The 25,635-nt window shown below is 38.9% G+C and overlaps 1 protein-coding gene across 1 annotated transcript; it reads left to right on the top strand.

The window, feature by feature from the left end:
* The first annotated feature begins 950 nt into the window (after window positions 1-950).
* LOC141128754 (endothelin-1-like) lies at window positions 951-22,598 on the top strand. The gene is made up of 5 exons (XM_073616225.1): window positions 951-1,151; window positions 3,580-3,721; window positions 8,111-8,230; window positions 12,915-13,016; window positions 19,428-22,598. The coding sequence occupies exons 1-5, from the start codon at window positions 1,019-1,021 to the stop codon at window positions 19,522-19,524; spliced, it is 594 nt and encodes a 197-aa protein (XP_073472326.1). The 5' UTR covers window positions 951-1,018; the 3' UTR covers window positions 19,525-22,598.
* Window positions 22,599-25,635: the final 3,037 nt, after the last annotated feature.

Below are 25,635 nucleotides of genomic sequence, written 5' to 3'. Positions count from 1 at the left end.
TTAATGTCAAATTACTGCAGAAAACCAGTTCATTCCAAGGCATTCACATACCTTTTTCTTGCCATTGTATAAATAAAAATAAAGGGTGGTCAGTTTTACCAGCAAACTTGGCAGTGTAGGTGCTGCCTAGTTTGGTTGCCTAGAACTACAGGGAAGGCCGGTAGCGTGGGGTAGTTCTGCTTCCTGTCCCCTTCACCTTTGCTCTCCGGACCCATAATTGTACAATTATTCACAGACATTAGACCGTTGTCATTAGATAACTGTAATTTGGCAGGATTGAATAGCAATAAAGTCTCTTTACCAGGCTGTATTCATTTCTGACAATTTTATAAGTTCATATATGCATGCACAGTAACATACAAAAGTGTATGGCTGGCCACAGACTTAACAATTATTTTTTGTCCAATCTGATAAAACTTTCACTAAATTGCATGGCAAGTCATTTCCATCATGTACAGAAGTGATAATAAAGTAACTGATAAACTGGCATAAATCTAACAAACTGAATTGACAGCAGGATGAAATATACTGACCATTAATCATCGTTGCATGAAACATTTTGTTTGCCAACCTAAGAGTACTAGGGACTTGATGGGAAAGATGTTGAAAATCTGATGACCATACAATTCTTTATGCATGACAATCCTTACATTGCATCTGCTTGAGGTTTAACAAAGGATGTGCATTACATTATTGGAGCAGGCAATGAGATCATCTAGAGAAGCACCTAAGGTTTGGAAATAGTGAGATCCTTGTGTTTGTGTTGAAACACAAGCCCGGTAAATACTCTGTATACAGTAAAAATAGTTCCTCGTACTGTACTAAATGAAGCAAGGAATTTGAAGTGAGTGCCCTTTTAAGGTAATGCAGGTGCTAATTCATTCCACTACAAAAAAATTGTCTCCTTTTATTCGTCACCGTCCAATGAATAATCTCAGCTCTAATAACATTGATTTCAGTAGAAAGGGGCAGGCTATGGGTGGTGCTGAGAGCTGCCTCTTTGCTCACCTGGACTACAATGGAAGGCGTGGAAGTGCTAGAGAGTATTTATGCCTCGGTATTCCAGCAGGTCACCTACTGTGCATTTATCACCTGTCCAATGTGCAGAATGCTGGGGGCTGGTTTACTGCCATTGGTGCTAGCAGCAGTGGGTGAGTCATATTGTCTTTCTCTTGCTCAGAGCCCGGCGTGAGCTGCTTACTATATTAATACACTGCAGATGATTTTACAAGAGCTACAATGCATACTGCTACATATTTTACATATACAAGCTTAAATAGTGTGCTCTATTGAATGAAGATTTGCAGGTACAATGTTAGGGAATATTTTTCCCAATTTCATGAATTTTTACATTATTGATAACCGGCATGCACAGCTGAATTGCACAGCTGAGTTAGGTATACAGAACAAGAAAAAGTCTTCAGGAAGGAAAGGAAAGGGGGGACATGATTGAAACCTTGAATTACATTAAGGGTATTTACAAGGTTTAGGAGGGCAGTATTTTCAATATGAAGCTAAGATCTAGAACATAGGGATATGACCTCAAACTAGCAGGAGAAAAGTTCAAAACTAATCTTAGAAAGTATTATTTGATTGAAAGAGTAGTTGATGCTTGGAATAGACTTGAAGCAGAGATAGTGAGTCAGTCAACAGTAAGTGGATTCAAATATGCTTGACATTAACATACAGCTATATATATTCAGACAAAAAAAAATGAGGCCGACTTGATGGGCCACTTGCTCTTTTTCTGACATCACTCAAGTTTCTACATTTCTAAAGAGAAACAGCAGGAACTGTAGGCAACACTTATGTGTGTTAGTTGGCTTTTACTTAAAAAGCTACAACAATACTCATATGTGTAGAAGTGCAGCAAATACACACAATTAGTGTTGCAGAAAACTTTGTTACACAGTTATGTACTCCATGTCCAGTAGTCCAGTGACTCTTTTATACTGTGAAGTGCTTAACACTATATAGCTGCGCTGTATATAATTCATGCTGGCAGCTAGAAGGGTTTAGTGCTGTACTGGCTCGAAAATAAAATTGGAATGCTTGTTAACGGTACATTATGGGAACACTTGAATTAAACATTGAAGGTTGTACATGCTAGGAACATTGAATACACTGGGGCAAGGTGCAGGGCAGTGAGTTGAATAACAATTATGACGAGTTGCAGTATATACAGTATATGCTCAGTCCTGCATATCAGAAAAATCTATTTGTTTAGCGCTGTGTATTTTTTGAACTTTTGACAGTTGTCTCATGCAATGAAAAAGGATGTGCTTAGGTTAAGGTACATCATATTCAGGGAGGTTTTTTTTTCTGGTTTATGCTATAGATACACCATAACATTATTACATTAATCGATATTTCTCCCATACGATAGAGCAGTTATCTGTAGTTGTATTGTAAGAAGATGACAGTGACACCAGTTTCACTTTAATAACTGCCAATTGTCCTTGTAAGGGACAGTCCCAGGTTTTGTACATTTTTCACTTGTGGCGAGTAATACTGTTCTTTAATTTGTACAATACATTATTATTTAGAATAAGACAGATTTTCGTGCCATGGAAAAACACAAATAATGTATTTAGAAATGTGTCGTGCTTTCTCCAGCAATTGGGGGAGCATTTGGATGGGGCTGAGCTGTATCCACTATCGAGCAAAGGTGTGACTTCTGTTAAAAATTGGTTTCCAGTTGCAAAGGCTGCTGTGAGAAGTGTTTGGATGTCATATCCTAGGATTACATCATCAATGGGCCCCGACATTGTGTTAGACTGAGGTTTACTATTGCTTGCCTTATGCAAGAAAGTGAATGGTGACAGTGGTTTACCACATGTATTAAATAATTCAGATTACCTTCCACTAGTTTAAGCATGATTGCTTATTGTAATCATATCTTATACCTCACAACTTTCTAAAACGATAAAGTGGGACATCTTCTAGCACACAATATATAGGCAAAGGACATGTCCCTGCCATGGCCCAGTTACATGGACCACAAAGATCTAATATGCAGAAAATGATTGGCTAAACCACATTAGTGCTTTTTTTACCTCATATTTTTCTTTATACGTATTGCTTTTTTAAAAATGGCAAATGCAGCTATATATAGGTTGATAAAATGTTTAGTGCAACATACCACTATTTGTAGTAGAATAGTACATTTTGTAAAGAGATGTACATATCAGATCAAAAAGAGGGACAACTAAACTCTCAAAAGGGCAACAGTCCCTCAAGGTGAGGGACCGTTGGGGCTATGATATCCCTGTGTGGCCAATTGGTTGTTGATATTGCTATCCTGTAATGGTTTAACTCTGATGGCATGTGCAAAATTTAAAGTGCACAGCCGAAGGAATCAAACGTGTGTCTCCTCTATTCATACAGGGAGCTTCAATCAGAAACAATGTGATAACAATGTTTTACATACCTGTTTTCCAATACAGTTCAAAATTACCCTTTTATTGTTTTTCTTTCTAAAGCTTTTCTGAATTATTTACAATAAACTCTAGAGAGACATGTAATAAAAGAATTGCCTACAGATATAGTAATTAAAAAAAAAAAAAATTTTTTTTGAAGGTGCCCTTTCTCACATAGAGGCTAATTCTTCTGTACCTCCAAGTTTTCACTCACGAATTAAGAGATGCTCCTGTAACAACTGGATGGATAAAGAGTGTGTGTATTTTTGTCACCTAGATATTATTTGGGTCAACACTGGAGGGTAAGTAACGTTTTTCAGACTCTTCATAGCATTTGGTTCATGTTTCTTATTTTATTACTGCCATCAGGGACCTGGGTAAAGTCCAGGTTACAGTCGGGAAGGAATTTGGGGGCCCCAAGCAAAATGGACATGGAGGCCCCCCCGCACGCACGCACGCAAAGCCTACAGGAATGCATAGCGATACAGTTTAAGTTCACCAACACTTTATATAACTAAAAAAGGTTTACAGTGCAAAGCTACAGGCTGCAGCTTATAGGAAGCGGTGGCTGGCGGCATGGCTGGGGCCCCAGACCAGCTCGGGGCCCCAAGTAATTGCTTGTTTTGCCTGTCCTGTCATGACGGGCCTGGTTACAGTTGTAGAAAGCTGCTAAACTCCAAGAAAGTAGTACACTTTTAAAATAAATATGTGACCTATCTTATGTGCCAACAAGTTTGCAGTCCTGTTCCATTCAGGGTAAAGTGACAGTGTCTGTTAATATTGTCCACTCTGGTTTGGAAAGAAGTTGCCACCATCCCTGATTAGACTATATTTGTTGTTTTGTACCTCTATTGGACTTCAAAGGCAACCAAACCAACAAGAACATAACTCATTTAAAATGTACAACTTTAATGCAAAATTTAACATAAATACAAAAGTTTTAAAACCACAAAACAGCCACAGTTGGCTTCTAAATGGTTGACATTCATTCACATATATAGACTGAGAGGTACTCCCCATAGACCACATTCAGTAGGTTAAGAAGCTGTGAGGTTTCACAAAGTTGTTCATTTGATGACCTTGCTATTGCTCTCCAACCATTCCTCTCTTTGTTGCAACCAGCAACATTATTTTCCATTTCCAGATTATAGATAGCATGTGACCTCCTCTCATGTGACAGTGCTGGCTCTTAGCAGCCAATCGCTAGGCACATTACAGCTCCCGCTAGTATTCAACACCAGCAAACACTGGGGATTTTAGTGCCAGCTAAATAAGTAAAAGTGTCCCCTTAAGCCAGTGGTCATCAACCCTGTCCTCAGGGCCCACTAACAGGCCAGGTTTTATGTTTTACCTTTGGGAGATGCAGACTAGAATACTGCAATCACTGAGCAGCAAATGCTATCACCTGTGATGTATTTAAGTTATCTTGCAAACCTGGCCTGTTAGTGGGCCCTGAGGACAGGGTTGATGACCACTGCCTTAAGCCACCCTTGTAATCCAGTTCAGACATCCATTCTAGACATGATAGCCTGGCCCCTGACCTCATCTTCTCCACTTCAGTTAAACAGCAAAGCTTGGTCAAAATCTCACCCCAATCTTTGCAACAATTACAAGGGAGGGACACTTTTGGTAACTGCCTGGAGGTAACCATTCAACGAATCATATAATATAACAAATACACTTATCTGTTTCACTAGATACCTGCAGACAGCGTAAAGGTTAGCAGGATTTTGCAACAGAACAAGCCCATAAAACAATAGAGTATAATGTTAATATACTTCTATATGGCTGTATAACTCCTTTTTATTATGGTTATTGTCCTGGTGTACCAACAGTTAACACACATTGGGTCATCTATATATATATATATATATATATATATATATATAAAATAAAATGGGTTGTGCCATTCACCAAACATTCACAGGTACAAGCAGAAGAGTCCCAAGCTCAACCGCACAATTGAAAAATACTTGCTGAGATTCGGTGCTCAGACTGGGGGATCCCCACTCCCCCGTTCAAATGTCCAAAGCAAAAATTAGGCTGGGAGCTTGATAACTCCTTGGTAATATCCTTTATTTGGCTACATCATATACACAAGATCAATGCTGACATGTTTCGGCTATTACAGCCTTACTCATAGCTATGTATATGATGTAGCCAAATAAAGAATATTACCAAGGAGTTATCAAGTTGCTGGCTTTATTTTTACTTTAAACCTTCTCAGGTGGTTAATTTTCCCTGTAATGTAAAACACAGGCACAAGGGAGATTCATCTGCAGTGAAAATGTGGTAAATGTCTCCTTTATTTGCACTGGGGCTCTGTTTAACCACTTCAATACAGGGCACTTATACCTCCTTCCTGCCCAAGTCAGTTTTCAGCTTTCAGCGCTGTTGCATTTTAAATGACAATTGCGTGGTCATCCAACACTGTACCCAAACAAAATTTGTATTATTTTTTTCCCCACAAATAGAGCTTTCTTTTGGTGGTATTTGATCACAACTGTTTTTTTTATTTGTGATCAAATACCACCAAAAGAGAGCTCTATTTGTGGGAAAAAAATTATACAAATTTTGTTTGGGTACAGTGTTGCATGACCGCGCAATTGTCATTTAAACTGCGACAGCGCTGAAAGCTGAAAATTGGCCTGGGCAGGAAGGGGGTATAGGTGCCCTGTATTGAAGTGGTTAAACAGAGCCCCAGTGCAAATAAAGGAGACATTTACCACATTTTCATTGCAGATGAATCTCCCTTGTGCCTGTGTTTTACATTACAGGGAAAATTAACCACCTGAGAATGTTTAAAGCAAAAATTAGGCCAGCAACTTTGTAACTCCTTGGTAATATCCTTTATTTGGCTAAGTTTTCTCCTTCACTGACAGGCACTGTTGAGGCTGCGCTGACGGGCACTGATAAGGTGGCACTAATATGCAGCACTGATAGGCACTCATAGGTGGCACTGATGGGCACTCATAGGCAGCACTGATGGGCGGCAATGATGGGAACTGATAGATGGCACTGGTCGGCAGCACTGATGAGGAGGTACTGACAGGCATTAATGATGGGCACTGATTGGCAACTCTAATGGGCACTGATTGGCATCCCTGGTGGTCACGGGTTGGCATCCCTGGGGGGCACGGACGGGAATCCCTGATGGGCTCTAGCGGGGATTCCTGGTGGGCCTGCACTGATAATGAATGCGCTAATTATCAGCCCGGCACCCCCTGCCAGGAGAGCAGCTGATTGTTTCTCCTCTACCCGCGATGTGTCAGCGCGAATAGAGGAAAAGCCGATAAATGACGCTTCCTGGTTATGATGTGCTATATAGCAGGTGGGAAGTGGTTAAAGCATTGTTCATCATAAATACATAATAGGAAAAGCACTCTAGTAATGCAGGACAGGCAGGTGATTGAAGGGTCTGGCCCCTTCATTCATAGAGGTTTTTTCATTGTGGGAAGCAATAGTACAGCTTTTATAAATAGAGCAGAGGGGGCTGAAAGAGCGGGCATAAACAGCACTTTTGATGAGTGCCTATCACAGATCCAACCGCTCATATTAACTCCTGCAGTGCTGGAAAATCACAGCTGCGGAGGTATCCAGGGGATAGGAGAAGCAGGGGACTGAGGATTTCAATGAGCATAGCAGCTACCAGCACACTCATTTTATAAGTATTATCACCGCTGCTGCAACAAAAAAAATCAGTAAACTTAAGCTTTAATGCAAATAGTGTAAGTATTTGAATTTAGCTTTGCACAGCAGAGCTAAGACTGGAGGAAGGGAAAAGAAGCACAAGGATCCCATCAGTGCAGCTGCAGTGCAAGATGTGTGCTGAGAGAAGTAGATAACAGAGTAACAGAAAGATGAAAACATATTTAACATGGTGGACAAAGATGGAATAAAATTCCATTCGGCAGCTTAAGGGCACTTTTACACTGATGCAGTGTGGTTTTTCCACACCGCGGGTGCAGTACAGTGTACCTGCTGTTTTCATGTGGGTCACTTGCACTTTGTCATAGATTTCTATTGCATCGGTCAGTTTTGGTGCAATTTCTGAAAGTGCACCATAATTGCTGCATGCTGAACTTTTGGTGCTCTTTCAGAAAATGCACCAAAACTGCCCAGTGCAATAAAAGTCTATGGCAAAACACAGGTAACTGGCACAAAATCTGTGGGTACACTTTGCTGCAGCCACGGTGCAGGAAAATGGCACCGCATCAGTGTGAAATCAACCTAAGGAAAGAAAGAAGGGGAAAACAGGTGGGAGGGTAGGGATTTTGGAACAAAGCTTTAAGTACCCATTTAGAGGAAAAAGCTATATGTGTAAAGTGGTTAAAACTATAGAAGGAAGTACGTTTCCATGAGCTTATGTTCTGAGTGTTTATATAAAGATAGCTCATATACATATTGTCTCTGTGGATTTACAGTACATCAGGCATTTTGATAAGAACAAGGGTTAGGTAAGGGCAGGAGAGGTGTGGAAGGTAAAAGGAAGCATTAAGGGATAAAAAGAAGAAAGGACTACAGATATATCTATATATACATATCTAGATGCATAGAGTGTTTAAATTACTAGAAGTACCTAAAGAATATGTAAACCCAACATTTCATATTCCTGATATGTGCTTGCTGTACTATGTACGTGTATGAAAAAGATCCTATATAATATTCATTCCTGCCTTATGTTATAATAGGCAAACAATCCCATACGGCTTAGGAAATCCTAGAAGATGTAAGAGGAAAGCATTAGCAAGATGCGTGTGTGAGGATATAAAGGACAGGATCTGTGACAGCTTCTGTTATAATGAATCATGGTAAGTGCAGACATGCATTTTATATATCAAATGACAGGTGTACAGAGAACATGCTATTGGTTGGGTAGCAGACTATGATTATGTTGAAGAACCACATATATCCTGTATATATATTGGCAGAGGTGAGTTGTTTACAGCCTGGCCCTGGAATAAAAATCCAGATGAACACAGTATCTGTTTAACGATCTGTTAATGTTAAATGAAAGAAATGTTCTAATTGTACCATAAATCCTTTCTACCTGTGTTACTATGTCACCAAACAGTTACATAACAGGCACCTTAACCCCTACCTGCCTGTGATAAACTTTATACTAGAACTCAGAAAATTTTTGCAACAGTAATGACTGCAGTTTTCAAAATGGTTACACTGTAAGCAACATGATTAGATAAGGTTGTCCCTCACCCACTAAAACTAAGACCCCCACAATAAAGCATTTAAATACCAGGTATTAAAAATACAAAATTATAATGATTGTAATGTAGAAACATCCACTTTTTTTTGTTTTGTTTTTGAAAGTGTAGGGAAGAGTTAAAACCTCTGTCAATTTTATGTTTGCTGTTAGTGTACCTTGGTGGAGATTTTGCTTTATAGCCGGTCCCAGAGATGCAACAGAAAGTGAGAGGAAATTTACACAAAGTGAGGAGAATTCTCCTCCTAGACCAGTGGTTCTTAACCTGGGTTCGATCGAACACCAGGTGTTCGGTGAGTCAGTCTCGCGGGTTCGGCGGAGGTCAAGACACACACCACTCATATGATTCGTGATGACACGCCCCGCTTGTCCATCATTGGCTGCAGGTGATAACGCCACATCGCTCTGTGCTGCAGGGAATTTGGTGTGCCCAGTAGTCGAAATGTAACTGTTGTGATGGTACGTTGTGTAATTTCTTTCTTAATATTTTAATCCCTTCATACTAACTATGTCGAGCAAAAACAGAAAGTGGTCGGACGAATATGTACAATATGGATTCACATGTATAACGGAAAGTGATGGGAGTCAGCGCCCTAACTGCATGATTTGCAATGCCAAGTTGAGCAATTCTAGTCCGGCAAAACTAAGAGAACACTTCCTTAAGCTGCATGGAAAATACAAGAACACAACGTTCGCTGAATTCAAGGTGAAGAGAGCTAGATTCGATGAAAAGGCTACTCTGCCTGTTCTCGGCTTTGTACCCATCAACAAACCGATCCTCACAGCATTGTACGAAGTTGCTTACCTGATCGCAAAGCAGGGCAAACCACACACCATTGCTGAAACACTCATAAAACCAGCTGTGTTGACGATGGCGAATATCATGCTGGGAAAAGCGACTGAAGTTAAGTTATCCCAAATTCCTCTTTCAAATGACACCATCAGCGACAGAATAGAGGACATGAGCAAAGACATCTTGGCTCAAGTAGTTGCAGATCTGATTTCAAGCCCGGCAAAATTCAGCCTTCAACTCGACGAGACCACAGACGTTTCCAATCTAAGCCAGCTTGCAGTATTTGTGCACTATGTGAAAGACGACGTGATAAAGGAAGATTTTTTTATTTTGTAAGCCTCTTACAAAAACAACTAAGGCAGCCGATGTGAAGAAACTTGTGGATGACTTCTTCAAAGACAACAATCTTTTGTGGGATTCTGCAGTTTGTTCGGACGGAGCTCCAGCCATGCTGGGAAGAAAGTCTGGTTTTGGTGCGCTAGTGAAAGTCGATGCACCACACATCATTGTTACGCATTGTATTCTGCACAGGCATGCGTTGGCAACAAAAACCTTGCCTCCAAAACTGGCAGAAGTATTAAAAATTGTAGTGGAATGCGTGAACTATGTGCGAAATAGTGCTCTGAGGCACTGCATCTTCAGGGAGCTGTGTAAAAAAATGGGATCTGAATTCGAGGTACTTCTGTACCATTCTAACGTTCGGTGGTTATCCCGGGGACAGGTGCTGAATCGTGTTTTTACCGTGCGTGTGGAATTAGCCCTGTTTTTGCAAAAGCACCAACATTGTCATGCAGGTTGCTTCAAAAATTCTGAGTTCATTCTCATTTTAGCGTACATGGCTGATATCTTCGCAGCTCTCAATCATCTCAATCAACAGATGCAGAGCGGTGGAGTCACCATCATCGAAGTGGAAGAAAACCTGAAGGCTTTTCAAAAAAAGCTACCGTTATGGAAACGACGAATAGAGAACGATAACTTTGCAAACTTTCCCATGCTAGACGACTGTGTAAGTAAAATCGAAGATGTATCTGGAATCGGAGACATTTCTGTGGAACTGAAGCAAGCAATTGCCACGCACTTAGATTCGCTTGCAAAATCTCTCGACGGATACTTCCCTACAAGAGCGTCATATCCAGCATGGGTGAGACAGCCGTTCACGTTTAGTGTTGAGACAACAGATGTCAATGATGAATACCTTGATGAAATCATTGAAATTCAGCAGAGCCAGGTTCAACAGTAACTCTTCAGAACAACAACGCTCTCAACGTTTCGGTGTCAACAAATGGTAACGTACCCTGTTATTGCTAAGAAAGCTCTGGAGATTTTCATACTGTTTCTTACAACATATCTTTGCGAGCAATCCTTTTGGAGGATGCTGGACATAAAAACGAAGAAAAGGAACAGACTTTGTTGCCAAAATGACATGAGAGTGGCACTTGCCAAGGTAAAGCCGCGCATTTCTGAACTGGTCTCTGAAAGGCAACAGCAGAAGTCACACTGATTTGCAGTAAATATTCATTATTATGTTTTTGTGTGAAAATCATGTTTTAATATTTAATGGTTTTGTTTTTTGTTCTTAATGGTTTTGTTGTTTAATGGTTTTGTTCATTTTGTGCACCTATGTATAAAAATATATCTATGTATAAATCTATACCTAAATATATACCTATGTTTTGAATTTGAAAAAATCATATTTTATTTTTCCAATTAAGAAGGGTTCAGTGAATGCGCATATGAAACTGGTGGGGGTCAGTACCTCCAACAAGGTTAAGAACCACTGTCCTAGACAGTAGTCACTAGCAGTACTTGAATCAGAAAATGGCTGGTGACTCGGATGCTCTTGAATAAAAGTCCTTTATTTGGGTACATGGGTACACGGGTACAGGCTACGCCGACACGTTTCGGCTAAGAAGCCTTCATCAAAGTAGTCACTAGCAGTGTCCACATTGAAATATTCACCCTCGCCTTTTATTCTGGTAACAAAAGATAAAACATAAGGGTATTAATCATTTCATACTTTATACAAAAAGTATAGTTGGCTGTACATATACTTTTAAAAACTTAATCAGCTGGTATATATTGCTGCTGTTGTAAGACTATCAGGATGGCCTATATGGAAAGCATTACCATTACTTCTCATCTAGTTGAGATTTTTTCTTCTCTATTATTTTTCAAATATATTTTTATGTTATTAGCATATTATTTGTTTAGTTATTTTAGTTAATTTGTACTGATTGTTTTCTATTCTAGAACAATTTTAATGCCCCATATTACTGCCTAAGGGTATAAGTATCTTTCTAATTAGATTTAGCTGAGTGTTTCCTACCTGTAGACCATTTACAGTACAATTTTTGTGTCTGCACTTATAAACCAAGAATTGTAAAAAAAATTGTGCCATGGACTTTCATTCATACGTCTAAGGTTTTTTTTAAAAAAAGGAGTCAAAAAGTTTAGAATGGAGATGCAGTTTGTGCCGATTCTTCAGCTGCACAAGGGTCCTGTGGGAGTTAGGGGCCCATACCGTGTGGGCCAGGAAGGGACTGGGTGTTGATGGAGGTGGTGTTCTTTGCCTGATCTTAGTTGCATATTAGATCATGAGAGAGTTCAGGATATCTATCTATCTATCTATCTATCTATCTATCTATCTATCTATCTATCTATCTATCTATCTATCTATCTATCTATCCACTAGGGAGCTTTCAAAATTCTTCTTGCACAGGGGCCCTTGACTATGTTGGGCATTGTATTAGAGAACATTCAAGAAGAGGTCTCCAAAAGTTTGATCAACTTTGTCATTACCCACAATTTCACTGCAATATATTGGCTAGCGTTATCTTCTATTATCCTGGATATCTTTTTATTATTACTAAGAATCTGTCTATAGCCTAGGGCATGGGTGGTACCAATGAAAAGTGACCAAATGCTAGCTGCCTTGTATTGCTTCAATAAAACATGCAATAAAACAATAAAACCATCCTTGTGTTTAATTCAGTCACTGCTATGCCACAAAGAAATACACCATTTTGACATCATTTTATTGCTTAGCTCTATGACACTAAGTGAGTAAAGAGATGATTGGGCCTATAACCCGTCCATCTGGCATATGAGAGACAAGTAGTTAGAGGCTCCCCGGGCTTCTGATACTGTTAGTGCATTTTTTTCGCTCTGGTGCCAAGAAGTCCAGATAGCAATAGAGGTCACAGGAAAAAAAATGTAGGCATGGATTGACTAATTCCCCAGCAAGTACTGGTACTCTACTTTTTACCTGATCGAATGGCAGTGCCATTCTAGCACATGGCTGCTGCTCCTATTTCAGCCACATCTGCCACAGCTGTTGCTCTACTAGATACAAGCCAATATTATACAGTAATGGCAATAACAGCTGACGGCACCTTTGAAAAGAAAGTTATTTGCTTTTCATGAACCTCTTTACTAGAAAATAAAACACTTACCAATAAAGATTCTGTTGTGGTTTTTTTAGGAACACAGTTACAAAAAAACAAAAAGGCAAAGAAGGAAAATTACCAACAAATAACTTACAAATCACAAAGAGATCTCAAGTCCCTCTTTTGCTTTTACTGAGGTAAGTTGCACCCTTATTAACAACATAAATGTATATTTTGCCATGAACGAAAATATGTTAACACAACATTCTGAAGGCATAAATATATTCCTGTAGTAAAGAAAAAGGGTAAAAAGCACATGATGTACTTTGCATCGATGTGATATGAGGTAATCATTTCAAAGTGTAGCAACTAACTGCATAGGAGAGTAGGAAAGGAAATGACAATTATAATGTTATATTATACTGTATGTAAAATTATTATTATTATATAAGATTTATATTGCACCAGCAGTTTGCACAGCGATTTACAACATTAGGGCAAATAGTACAGTTACAATACAATTCAATACAGGGGGAATCAGAGGGCCCTGCTTGATGGAGCTTACAATCTAAAAATAACTGTAGTAACTGTTAATTGCAAGTATGCTGGCCTTATCACATTTCAGCAAATACTACCAGAGAACCTATTTACCCTCATGGTCTGCACTCTGCTCAATTAGCTGCTGGACCAAAATTAAAAAGTTATGTGTTGTCCTCTTTATATGTATTGCTTGCTGTGAGTAGTTCAGGTAGTGCTGATAGCCACCATTGCATGCAATTCATGTTTTTCACAATATATATGGGATACTGTGAGAAATAACAGCTTACTACCCCTCATTTATTCATGCCCTTGTTCCTTTTCATACCAGTGATCTTGGATGGCATTTCTTTTTGAATAATTGATCCCTGAAGAACTAGTGTTTAAACTTTCTCGGTTGTTAGGAATCTGTTGTTGTTCAGTCATTTAGTCATGTCTGACTCTTTGTGACCTCATAGACCATAGCACGCCAGGCTTTTCTGTCCTCCACTGTCTCCCGGTGCTTGCTTAACTTCATGTTCATTGTTTCGATACTGCTATCTATCCGTCTTGTTTTCTGTTGTCCTCTTCTCCTTTTTTCCTTCCATGTTTCCCAGCATCAGGGTCTTTTCCAATGAGTCCTCTCTTCGCATTAGGTGGCCAACGTATTCGAGTTTCAGCTTCAGGAATCATTTGCAGACTTGCAAAATCTATATGATCTGCCCACTTCATGAAAAAGTGGGATGGAGAAAATGTTCCCATAACCACTTTACAGCTGATATGGAGAGTTATCTACAAAGAGAACCAGTACAAAAAATATTTTACTAGTATCACACTCTAGAAGTGTTTCATGCCAAGTGCCCCTGGGCAGATCATTCATGTAGGAGATGTAGGAGCTACTTTGGCTCTTACACACTTATATTGGTCACATTCTCATATTAACCCCTTTTCAGAAATCTGTTCAGCATTCTATTACTTTATAAAATATGCTTTCTATGTTTAGTGCCTGCCAGTGCCATCTCGCAGAAATCCTCTAATAAACTGTTATCACACATACTCACAGCTTTAAAATGTCTTTTGGCACTCTAATAGAAGCAAACAACTTCTCCGGTCTAATTGAAACTTTACTGTCACATAAAAGATGTATTTTTTTTTAAGGTATGATTTATTAGTTTTGACACAGAAACAAGAAACAACAGATGTCCTGTATTCATGCAGTACATAAAATAAAAAAAAGCACAAAAATAGGGCATATTTTTACATTCCAGAAAAGAAAATGAACAAAAAGTATATTGCAAGTACTTAAATTAATAGCACCTCATGCAGATTGTTTGTTTTGTTTTTTCATAATACCATGTAACCTGTTGAGTAAGTAAACCATAAATCCAGTGATTAGTATAATTTTGTTGTCGACTCTTAACCACACAGCCCCAGAAGGTTTTACCCCCTTCATGACCAGGCCATTTTTTGCAATACAGCACTGTGTTACAATTGCACGGTCGTGCAACGCTGTACCCAAATAAAATTGATGTTTTTTCTTTCCCACAAATAGGGCTTTCTTTTGGTGGTATTTAATCACCTCTGGAGTTTTTATTTTTTGCGCTATAAACAAAAAACTAGTGAAAATTTTGAAAAAAAAAAAAACAATATTTTTTACTATCTGCTATAAAACATATCCAATAAAAAAAAATAAAAAATCTAATTTCTTCATCAATTTAGGCCAATATGTATTCTGCTACATATTTTTGGTAAAAAAGAGTCCCAATAAGTGTGTATTGATTGGTTTGTGCAAAAGTTATCACGTCTAAAAACTATGGGATATTTTTTATGGCATTTTTATTTATTTAATTTTTCTACTAGTAATGGCGACGATCAGTGATTTTTAGCGTGACTGCAACATTGCGGCAGACAAATCGGATACCTAACTGACACTTTTGACACTTTTTTGGGAACCAGTGACATTATTACAGTGATCAGTGCTAAAAATATGCTCTGTTACTGTACTAATGACACTGGCAGGGAAGGGGTTAACACCAGGGGTGATCAAAGGATTAAGTGTGTCCCTAGGAGGTGCTTTCCAACTGTGTGGGAGATGGACTGACTGGGTGAACACAGATCTGTGTTCCTGCTTACCAGGAGCACAGATCACTGTGTTCTCCCCTGTCAGAACAGCGATCTTCCTTCCCCCTCTCTGGGGAATGATCAGCGCTGATTGGCTCCCCCTGGCCAATCAGCGCATCCTAGCTGTCTATTGCATGAAATGACGTACAGGTATGTCATTTCATGCAATAGAGCCGCCCTGCCAGAATATATCTGCATTAGGTAGTCTTTTAGTAGTTAAACATGCATCCTGCTACATATGCATGGGTGATTCTGATTGAAGCAGATATACTGCTTCAAACAGAATCAGGGCTATGGCATTTTGTGTGTCTAGCCAGGGAAATCTATTTTTTACTTTTTGTGGGCATCCTCTTGCTGCATCAGGTAATTTATAAAAAGTAAGCATTTGGTTAATAATCTTTTTCAAGCACTCAGAGCTCTTCTAGTTTAGGACTTTGATTTTCTTTGCATAGAAAAAAGGAGCAAAGAAGTGATTTTGTACCATTGTGCATTTCAAAGTTTACAAAGCATCACGATAAAGACCTGATTGGATTGCAAAATTTTGGTAAGAAAAAAGGTCAGCATTAAAATAAGTAATTCTAGCCCGGAAGGCATTCCCAGACCAAACAGAACAATCTATCCAATTTGCCCATTCTGAATAATTTAATACAAAAAAAGGTGTGTATTATACAAAATGGAAATACTGTATTTAAGCTGAATCAGTTTATCTTTAGAAGATAAAACTGAAGTAATATATAACCCTATTATATCAATCCAGGCTTCCTTTGAAAGAAAGGTTTGCTATTGCTCTTTGGTTAGAGCAAGTCATTTAGTTGTGGCATACAATACGAGAGTAGTATGCTGAGATCACTTTTTGGTGTACTGGGTTGAGTAACAGACTTTGTAATTTAGACATATTTGCAGATGTCTAAAGCAAGCCTATCCAGTTCGACCAACAGAGAAAAAAAAAAAAACGCATATACACTATAAACCAGAGGAAGGCAACCCCCCCCCCCAATTAAAACATGGTCCAATGTGCTCCAGCATGGGAAAAAATTCCTTCCTGATTCCCCAAGATGCAATTGGATATACCCTGGATCAACTTTACCTATAAATATTAGTTTCCAGTTATATTTATATTATGTGAATTTAGAAAATAATCCAGTCATTTCTTAAAACAATCATATACTGTATTATAATATTTTTGAATGTCTGTAAAATATTTAAAAGAAACATTGTTGTAAAGGTAGTGGAGATATTTAACACCTTAATGTGTTGGAGTTTTAAGGACTCTGTTAACTGTGGGTTGTGCCATAGTGGGGTGTTGGGATTTTGGGAGAATGTGCGGTGTCTGAATGCAATAATTGAACTCTGGATATGTTTAGAATTTTGAGTGATAACTTTAAAAACCCTGTGCTTGTGACGGTGGCAAGGTGTTTCCTTTGCATATAATTGCACAAAAGTGCAGCTTCAGTAGTTAGTGCGTCAGTAGTGCGCAGCGTTTTTAGAAGAACTGTCACACATGTACAAATTGGGACGCAAAGTAGTATGTTTGCAGGTTGGGCAGGACTGGTCATCTTTCAGATAGGGGTAGTTACAAAGTGTCAAGTGAGATTGTATGAGAGGAAGGGTTATTCCACACAAAACAGCATAGGGTAAAATAAATTTCCTTAGCTTACTTTTTTTGGACTGTATATCTGTGAGTTTGTGAATTAATACAGAACATGGGGTGAAAATATAATTTTAAATATATTTACATGTCCCACGAGGCTCAAAGAAAGTCTTGATCGTGTTTGGGTACAATATTTAATTATCAAGGGATTAGTAATATGTGATAATCTAGTAGTTTAGTGGATTTTGTATGACTATACCGAGATAATACAGTTTATTACTTTCTTGAGTGGGCATGAGTCTCTAATTAGGTCTATCCAAAAGATATATAGACTTCCACCGGTTTACATGACAACCAGAAAACCAGAAAAACCTTCTATTAGGAATAACATTCTATCAAATTATTATTGAGGGTCAGCCAAATAAATTACCATATCGTCCACATAAATGTTTCGAAATCTTTTCAGAAAGGCTTTGGGATTATGATATAGGGGTTTAACCTATTGGAAAAAAAAAGGATTCTTTGGAATCAAATTTAGCCAGAACTTTCTGCATGTATGGCAATTCTTCTAAGTTGAAGACTCTGTAGGTATACAAAGCCATTATGACCAATAAGGATGTGTGTAGCAGTAGCATGTAAAGTGCTTTAACTGCTGAAAAGACTCCTCAGATTTATGATCAGATTTTATGATATCCGCTACTACCTTATTCACTCACAGGGCTAGAGCTAAAATTTTATTGTCAGGGTTAATAAGGCAAATGTTAAAAAGGGAAAGGTGTGTAACGGAATAACCTTATAGAAACAATGAGTGCTTCAGTTAGTAATGGAGGAATACATCTCTTCTTGAAGGCATGATTGAACTTTGTTAAAAGGTGAGGAATTAGATGTTCCCTGAATTGTTAGTACCACTTTATTGGGGGTCTATCCAGATCCAGAGTTTTGTTGCAGGGAAAAGTTGCTATTGTGGTGGCAATCCACTGAGGATACATGGGGCATTAAGGGATATTTTTTGCTGTTGGGAAGTCATCTTGTTCTACGGGGGTATAATGGGCTTCTTATATGAGTATTTTTAAAAGAAAACAGATATATCTATAAAGTGATCAGTTTATTATGCTTGTCCCGAAATTGATGCAGTCTCTTACTTCAGTACAGAAGTTTTTTTAGTTTGTCTTTGTAAGATCAGGTCATACTTCCTGGAGCTGTATTTACACATCTGAAAAGTTTGAGGAGATGGGAAGTTTGTATATTCAAATTCTACACAGATTTAGATTCCACTTAAGTAATTTAAAGTTTTAAAAGCTTCTGAAACACACTGACCCCTTAGCAAAAGAGCCATGCACTGTGGCCTTGAAAGGGTCCCATCTAATAGGAACCATTGGTACAGAGCTATTCAGTTGTCAATATCCTTAAATTTTAGATTTGTGAATCGGATATCCATAAAGGACTCATATGCCATAGTTGATATTCACTTGTAGTGCCCACCACAATAGTCAGCATAATTTAAGAGTGGTCCATGGCTGCTTTGGTAAATATCTGATCTTCTGCATGGAACCAGGATCATATCAATTCTAGAGAGGGTGTGATATGTTTTACAGTAATAGAAATATTCTCGGATACAAAGAAAACCTCCAAAGATCACATGGCTTACTGTGAGAGGACGGGGCACTTTACATTTTGCCTTGTTCTGCTGCATCTTTGGGAATTCTGCTGGTTCTAAGCTGTTTTCCAAATTTGGTAACAGTTATATTAAGCTATGTTTAATAAGGCAAAAAGTAATGTGGATGGTAAAGGACGATACAACCTAGACCATAGACAGTTACTACAGCACTCATTTTTTATTGTTCTGTCTGCTCTATACTAGGTTTTGATGAATTTGATGACTAACCCTTCAAAAAGATTTTTACAAAATGACTAGCAAGACAAGTTACATAAGAAGTCGCCTGCTTTTGTTTACCCATGCTGCCTCACCTAAAGCTTAACTTTTACCTTCTGTACCTTCCCAGTTTACAAGCAGTAGAATGGCAAAATGCCACAAATTGGCTCTATAAAAATTGCAGAGATAAGATGCATAAACAAATATGAAATTAAATTCCTTTAGAAAGGATTTCAAGGACTTCAGTTTTGCTGATATAAACTAAACAAAACCTGCACTGTGGCTGTACACCAATGCTACACACAATTACTTGTCTCAGAAAGATTTCCAAAGTATTTCTAATGACTCTTATCATAACTAATCAGAGTGAATTGTAAAACACAACATATTTCCTACAGACTCTTACGGAGTGTGAGATACAACCATGACTGACATTATTTGCTCTGTTGATTGAAGAATTTAAAAATAGTAATTTGGCATATTTTAATTCTCTTCCGTTTTCCACAGAGAAATCGCTGCATACAAGACTTCCATCCGCCAAAGTTTATCCACTACTACTTCCAAACTTCCTTCATACTCAGTGTTTTGGAAAAGAAAGAGATAAAAGGAAAGAAAAGGGTTGATGCAGTGGAAGGAGAGATGGATGAGGAAATAGATGTCTTACAAGGCTCCAAGAGTTTTATCGACATCTTATAAAACCTCAAATCGCTCAGGGAGTCTTCACGTAGAAGACCAACTAAGGCTGTTCAGCTAGTTATGAAGAATAATGGAACTTTTGGCTGTAAAGTGGTAGGAATGTGCAAACCTCTTCATTGATGGACTTGTCTATCGGTAAATGCACATGCCAGTATGAAATTCTCCAGCAGTAGCTGGAAAAGAAAACTGTCATTGGACTTGAAGACATTATCCTTTTATGTTTTCTTTGCCTGCAAGGTGTTCATTAAAACAGGAACAGACTACAGTTAGCATGTAGCTAAAGATCAGATATTAATAATGGGACTGATGAAGTGGCATCATTTTGTAAGGAGTAAAATGGCTGATGTACATAATTCTGCTACAGGCAACACACAAGATACTGAAAGGTACTGTAAGGATAAAAGAGACTAAAAACACTGTACAAAGCATATTGAGAGAGCACTAGGTTCATGGATGTTCATGCTTCAGAAGAATTATTTTCCTAAAAGACAAAAGTTCCAGTTTCTCCCTACTATAAAAACCTGGAGTTCTGCTTTAAGACCCTAAACAAAATAATGGATTTCTTTTGGAGCAAACAGTTCTGTGGAGAACAGCACTGCTTTATGTCCTCAATAGTGAATAATATGCATATAACACCAAAAGTACATGTGATACAGTAATTCAACATATAAGTCCCATCAAGCAGTATTGTTAATGTCCAAACTGTAAATAGTGATCTGTGCCACTCTAAAATATATAAGTTGTATGCTTCAAAATTGTGTGCACCACTTGTGATTTCTCAAATAGGCCCGTGGCGCCCCAATAACACACTAGATTTACCAAATGGATAAGACCCCTTCTATTACCAAGTGAGTCAAATGTGCTCATTAAGACCACAGGCTTCGATGTACAGGGCTCTCTTGTTACTCCTTCATCTGGCTTACTTATGTACCTTATAAGCCTGTTAGTATGTCTCAGAACATGAGCATCTAATGCATAAAGGAGCGGGAGGGAGAACTCACATAATGAATTACCGCTTTTATTTTGTATTAAATGTAAGAGATGTACTTACATTATAAATTACATCAATAACCCTTAAAAAAAGGAAGTGTTACATCCAATATGGCCACCGTGTGCCCCAAGTAGAGGATATGATGTCACCCGGAAGTCTCTCTCTACGTGTTTCGTCATCAACGTGCAACATCTTCATTAAGGTGTAATAAGTGTTACCTAAAGTCCTGTTATTCTTTAGAGTTTTAAATTTAGAAAGTAAACATGTAAATTAATGCTGAATTTCTATTTTGAAAAGGTAATTTAAAGATGTATTCTCCTTAAAGTTGAACTTGGGCATGCAGTTAAATATGCAGATGAATATATACAGTATGTAAGAGCTATTTTACCTGCCATAGGATTTGTATTTCTATCCATCCAGTCCTGATATTTACACAGTTCTCTCACACAGCACAGCTCTGTGTGGCAGGAGAAAAGACCTGTGTGGCAGGAGAAAAGACCTGTGTAGCGCTTACCCCCAGAAGGGCCGCTGAGAATATGCCCAGGTTTTCCCAAATAGTACAGAGGCTGACAGTTGCACAAGCTCGGTCTCATGCACACCGACAATTAAGGCTCAGTCTAGGGGAAGTCTTTTCAGAATTTATTGCTGAAGAACTTTAACAGGAGAAGGGTTTAGGGCCACAAGATACTCTAAAATGATTAGTAACAACACTAGGAGAACCTCTTTCTAATCTTCCAAAAGTAGCTTTTCTAGAGGTAGCAAAGAATGGCCAGTATATCTAGGACCCCACCATGGCAGTCCATAAAAGCACTTCTGGCACTTAGTTTCCTTATAGCACTCGCACAACTGTCAATCCCCAGCAAGGGAGAGTGATCGCCCACCCAGCATCCACAGGTAGATCCTACGTGAGGGAGATTAACTAGATCTTTCTCTTGACCCAGGACCTCAGTGCAGTGCCCTCCAGCAAATGCAATCCTCAGGCAATCTTCTCCAGGCTCTTGGTCCAGCAGCTGCAGAGACCTATACTGCAGCTTGTTGTCTCAATAGCTCTATCCTATGACCAACAGCCTCCACGGAATTGAAGGTCCCCCCCCCAAAACACTTTGAAGCCTTCAAGCTCCTGACCCCGATCTGAGATTAGAAAACTCAAAGAATGCTGATAAGCCAGTCTTCTCCACTCTGGAGCTTCGCGCTTTGCCTTACTGCAAATTATGTGTGTTTTTGCTTATTCTCACACAGTGGCAGAGCCTAGCACTGTCACACCAGGTTCACAAAGCAATGTAAAATCGTAATGGTCTTATTAAACTTCACACTTTTAATCAAATTCGTCTAAATTGTGTAACACAAACTCTAAGCTGTAGGGTTTAGAGGGCACTTTTTAGTTGCTTACTGTCTGGCATTTTACACCTGCTTAACCTGTTGAACTATGGGATTGTTGATAAGATATCTGCTGTGAGGTATATGGAGAGACATCTTCATCTGTTCCTAATAATAATATACGTAATAGTAATTATTATCAGCATGAAAAGCTATCTGATCTGTCTTGTATTAGTTAACCAGACCATATTCCTGAAGGTGTGAAAATTGAAGTAAACCATAGACAAATATGGGAGCTACCATTGTTGACCTGTTTCTAAAAATGGCTTTTGAGGCTAAACCTCTAAATACAATAGAGATTACTGACCTGGAATGAACATGCAAATCAGGATAGTCATAACTCCTGATTTGCACACTTTGTCTGGGTTTTTGACGCAGTATTGAAGTCACAGGACCAGCATGACTGTTAGACAGCTAGCATATTCAGAACCAGAGATGACAGCAGTGTTCTCATTGTAGCTACCATATTTCTATCATTCCAAATTGCAAGTGTAATTGTTAAGGGTTTATTTTTTTTTACAATAATTCAGGATGATGGACTTGTTTACTACATGTACAACGTAGATACGTCTGTGTTGATTGTAATAAGTATACAATAAATAAAAATTCTGTAATTGTCGTGGTTGTTTTCCACTGATTGATGAGAGTAGCGCTATCATAAAACTGTTAACATTTATTTCCAGTCAATCTGAGGAATGTTGAAGAGTGACGTCAGGTGAGAAATTGTGCGTTTTTCTAAGCAAATGAGTCATTATTAAATGGGTGTGAAATAAGAAGGCTGCTGCACCTTTGGACCATAATTATTTTACAGACAAATATGAAACTGTATCTTGTTTGCTGTACTTTTAAGCAAATAATTGTACTGTGTTAGCTGTTGATTAATGCAAAATGTTTGAAGCTTAAACTATATATTTTAGTGGCCAACCTAAGGTATTAACCCTTAAACTGCCAGTGACATATACTACACATCACTGCATTGACAGATTTAAAGCAAGCTTGTGGCTGCAATAGCAGTTCTGAATTTGTTTTAAAGTGGTTCTAAACCTCAGATTTGAAAAAGCACATCTTTCTATAGTTTGTACTAGCCTGAATCCACAGCACTGATATTGGCTCTTTTCTGATCTGTTATCCCTCCATTATCTGCATCTGAGTCAATGAAAAGGCTCCTGGGAGATGATCTGCCTTCTCTATGAGCCTGTTGGGGGGTCCCTTCCCTCCCCTCCAATCATCTATGAGAGTTGTGTGCTCTAGCTCTGCAGTGTGTGTGACCTTAGAAGACTATAGAGAAGAGGGGGTTGCAGATAAATAGGTATAATGTATGTAGGAGGATTTGTTTCATCACTATCTATCACCTGAGGCTAGTCACTTCACTAAGTATATGCAAGGGTTTACAACCACTTTACATTTTATCACCAGGATCCCGACTTTTAAGTACAACTGATATGGGTAGATGTAGAGCTGCATGATCACTTCTACAGACAGCGGGAATTTAGGTCTTGCCCCAATCGACCCCCCCACCTCTGTGGTTCCCAAGCTCTACCGCTCCTCCTGCAAGCCCGGGACCAAAAAGTACTTTAGGATGGTGAGTGAATTACGAATCCACCTGATCTCTCCTTCAAACAGTAAACTTGGAAGTGCTCTTTTCTGAGAACTAACAGGCTGAGATCATCAGTGCCCTGATTACAATAAATAAATACAGTGTCACAAAACATTGCCCACCAATGCCAGCATATAATGCCCAACAGTGACAGCAATCAGTGCCCACCACTTCCCACAAGTGTCACCAATCAGTGCTCAATAGCGACACCAGTCAGTGCTGGCAATCAGTGCCGCCTATCAGTGCTGCCCATCAATGCCCATCACTGCTGTCGATCAATGCCCATCAGTGTCACCCATCAGTGCCACTCATCAATGCCCATCAGTGCCCATCTGTACCACCTATCTGTGCCGCCTATCAGTGTCCACCAGTGCCACCTATTAGTGCCCATCAGTTCCACCTTACAGTGCTCATCAGTGCCATATATCAGTGCCACCTATCAGTGCTCATAAGTGCGGCATATTAGTGCCTCCTCATCAGTACCACCTCATCAGTGCCCATAAATGACGCCTCATCAGTGCCCATCACTGCCACCTCATCAATGCCCACCAGTTCAGCCTATCAGTGCCCATCAGTGCCACCTCATCAGAGCACACCAGTAAAGGCGAAAAATTACTTAGTTACAAAATTTACTGAAAGAAAAAAAGTAAAAAACATTTTTTTTTTCAAAATTTTTGTTTTTTTTGTAAAAAATAGAAACCCAGCAGTGATTAAATACCACCAAAAGAAAGCACTATTTGTGTAAAAACAATGATAAAAAATTTGTTTGGGTACAGTGTAGCATGACCGCGCAATTGTCATTCAAAGTGGACAGCGCTGAAAGCTGAAAAATGGCTTGGGCAGGAAGGGGGTGTAAGTGCCTGGTAGGCAAGTGGTTAAAGTATATCTAAACCCCCCCCAAAAAGTTTAATACATTGCAGGTTACCAGTCCTTAGATATGGTGACTGCATAAGTTTTAATTTTTCAGACTAAAAACATTTTCCGCAAGAACAAAAAATACATGTTGATCTTGCCAGAAATTCAGTGTCCTTGTCACTTTCTGTGAGCTAAATTGAAAGCACAAGCAATGTTATATATCTTCTCTAAACTATTAATCGTCCAGCCCCCTGAAATGGAGATAAAGAGAGAGAGGAAGCCATGTTTGAAGTCTATAACAAAACTCAGAAAACAGCCACAACTAAAAGCGATGAATGGAAACTCCTATAGATGGAAAGCAATGGATCGCTTAGTCACTTCTCTGATGATGCCAATGTGGTAAAAACATTAGTAAGTTTATTAAAACAATGATTTGATATGGTAAAAAGCAACAGGTAAACTCTCCTCACATAGATGTAAATGCTTGACCAACATAGAAACCACTGTGACAGTACCTTTACAAGCAGTGAGATGTAAGCCAGCTGTATGGAGCCGTGCTGTGGTGGTGGACTGGACTCCTCATGAGCAAAACAACCTCTACTGTGAAGGTAGATGGAGCAAACCGTGGGGTTGGAGAACCAGTGGTTGACAGCGGGGCAGCCATGGGAAGGAGAGAAGCAGATAAACAGCTGGGTAAAACACTATGTGGACTGGCAGGTGGAAGCACCCGAGCATGACGTCACCCGCTCGGGGAACACGGATCCAAAACAAGGCTTGGTTCACAGGATTATGAATGAAGTGCAAGTCAAGGAGAGGAGGCAGAGGTGGTGGCTGTTGTCGTGACAACGCGTTTCGGGGCATGGCCCTTCTTCAAGTCATGTGACTGAAACAGCCAATGGGGTTTAAATAGGGGCTGGCCACGGGAGGTGTCATGTTTTTAAAGGAACCATTGCATATTTGACCACCGCAGCACAGCTTCCATTAACAGAGTTAATACAACCTAATAATTATGACTCAATTAACATTAATAGCTAATGTTAGCAAAAGAGGAAAGAGGGGGGAAAAGGGAACAAAAGGGAAAAAGAAGGAAGAAAAATACAAAAAATGAATACAAAAAATAAAAATGAAAAATAATAAATCATAAAATGAACAAATTAAAACATTAATGACAATGATGATATAAGTGAATTGCACATACT

Source organism: Aquarana catesbeiana, linkage group LG02, assembly GCF_042186555.1.
Source record: "Aquarana catesbeiana isolate 2022-GZ linkage group LG02, ASM4218655v1, whole genome shotgun sequence".
NCBI classification, from domain to species: Eukaryota; Metazoa; Chordata; class Amphibia; order Anura; family Ranidae; genus Aquarana; species Aquarana catesbeiana.
This window is presented reverse-complemented; position numbering and strand designations above follow the sequence as displayed.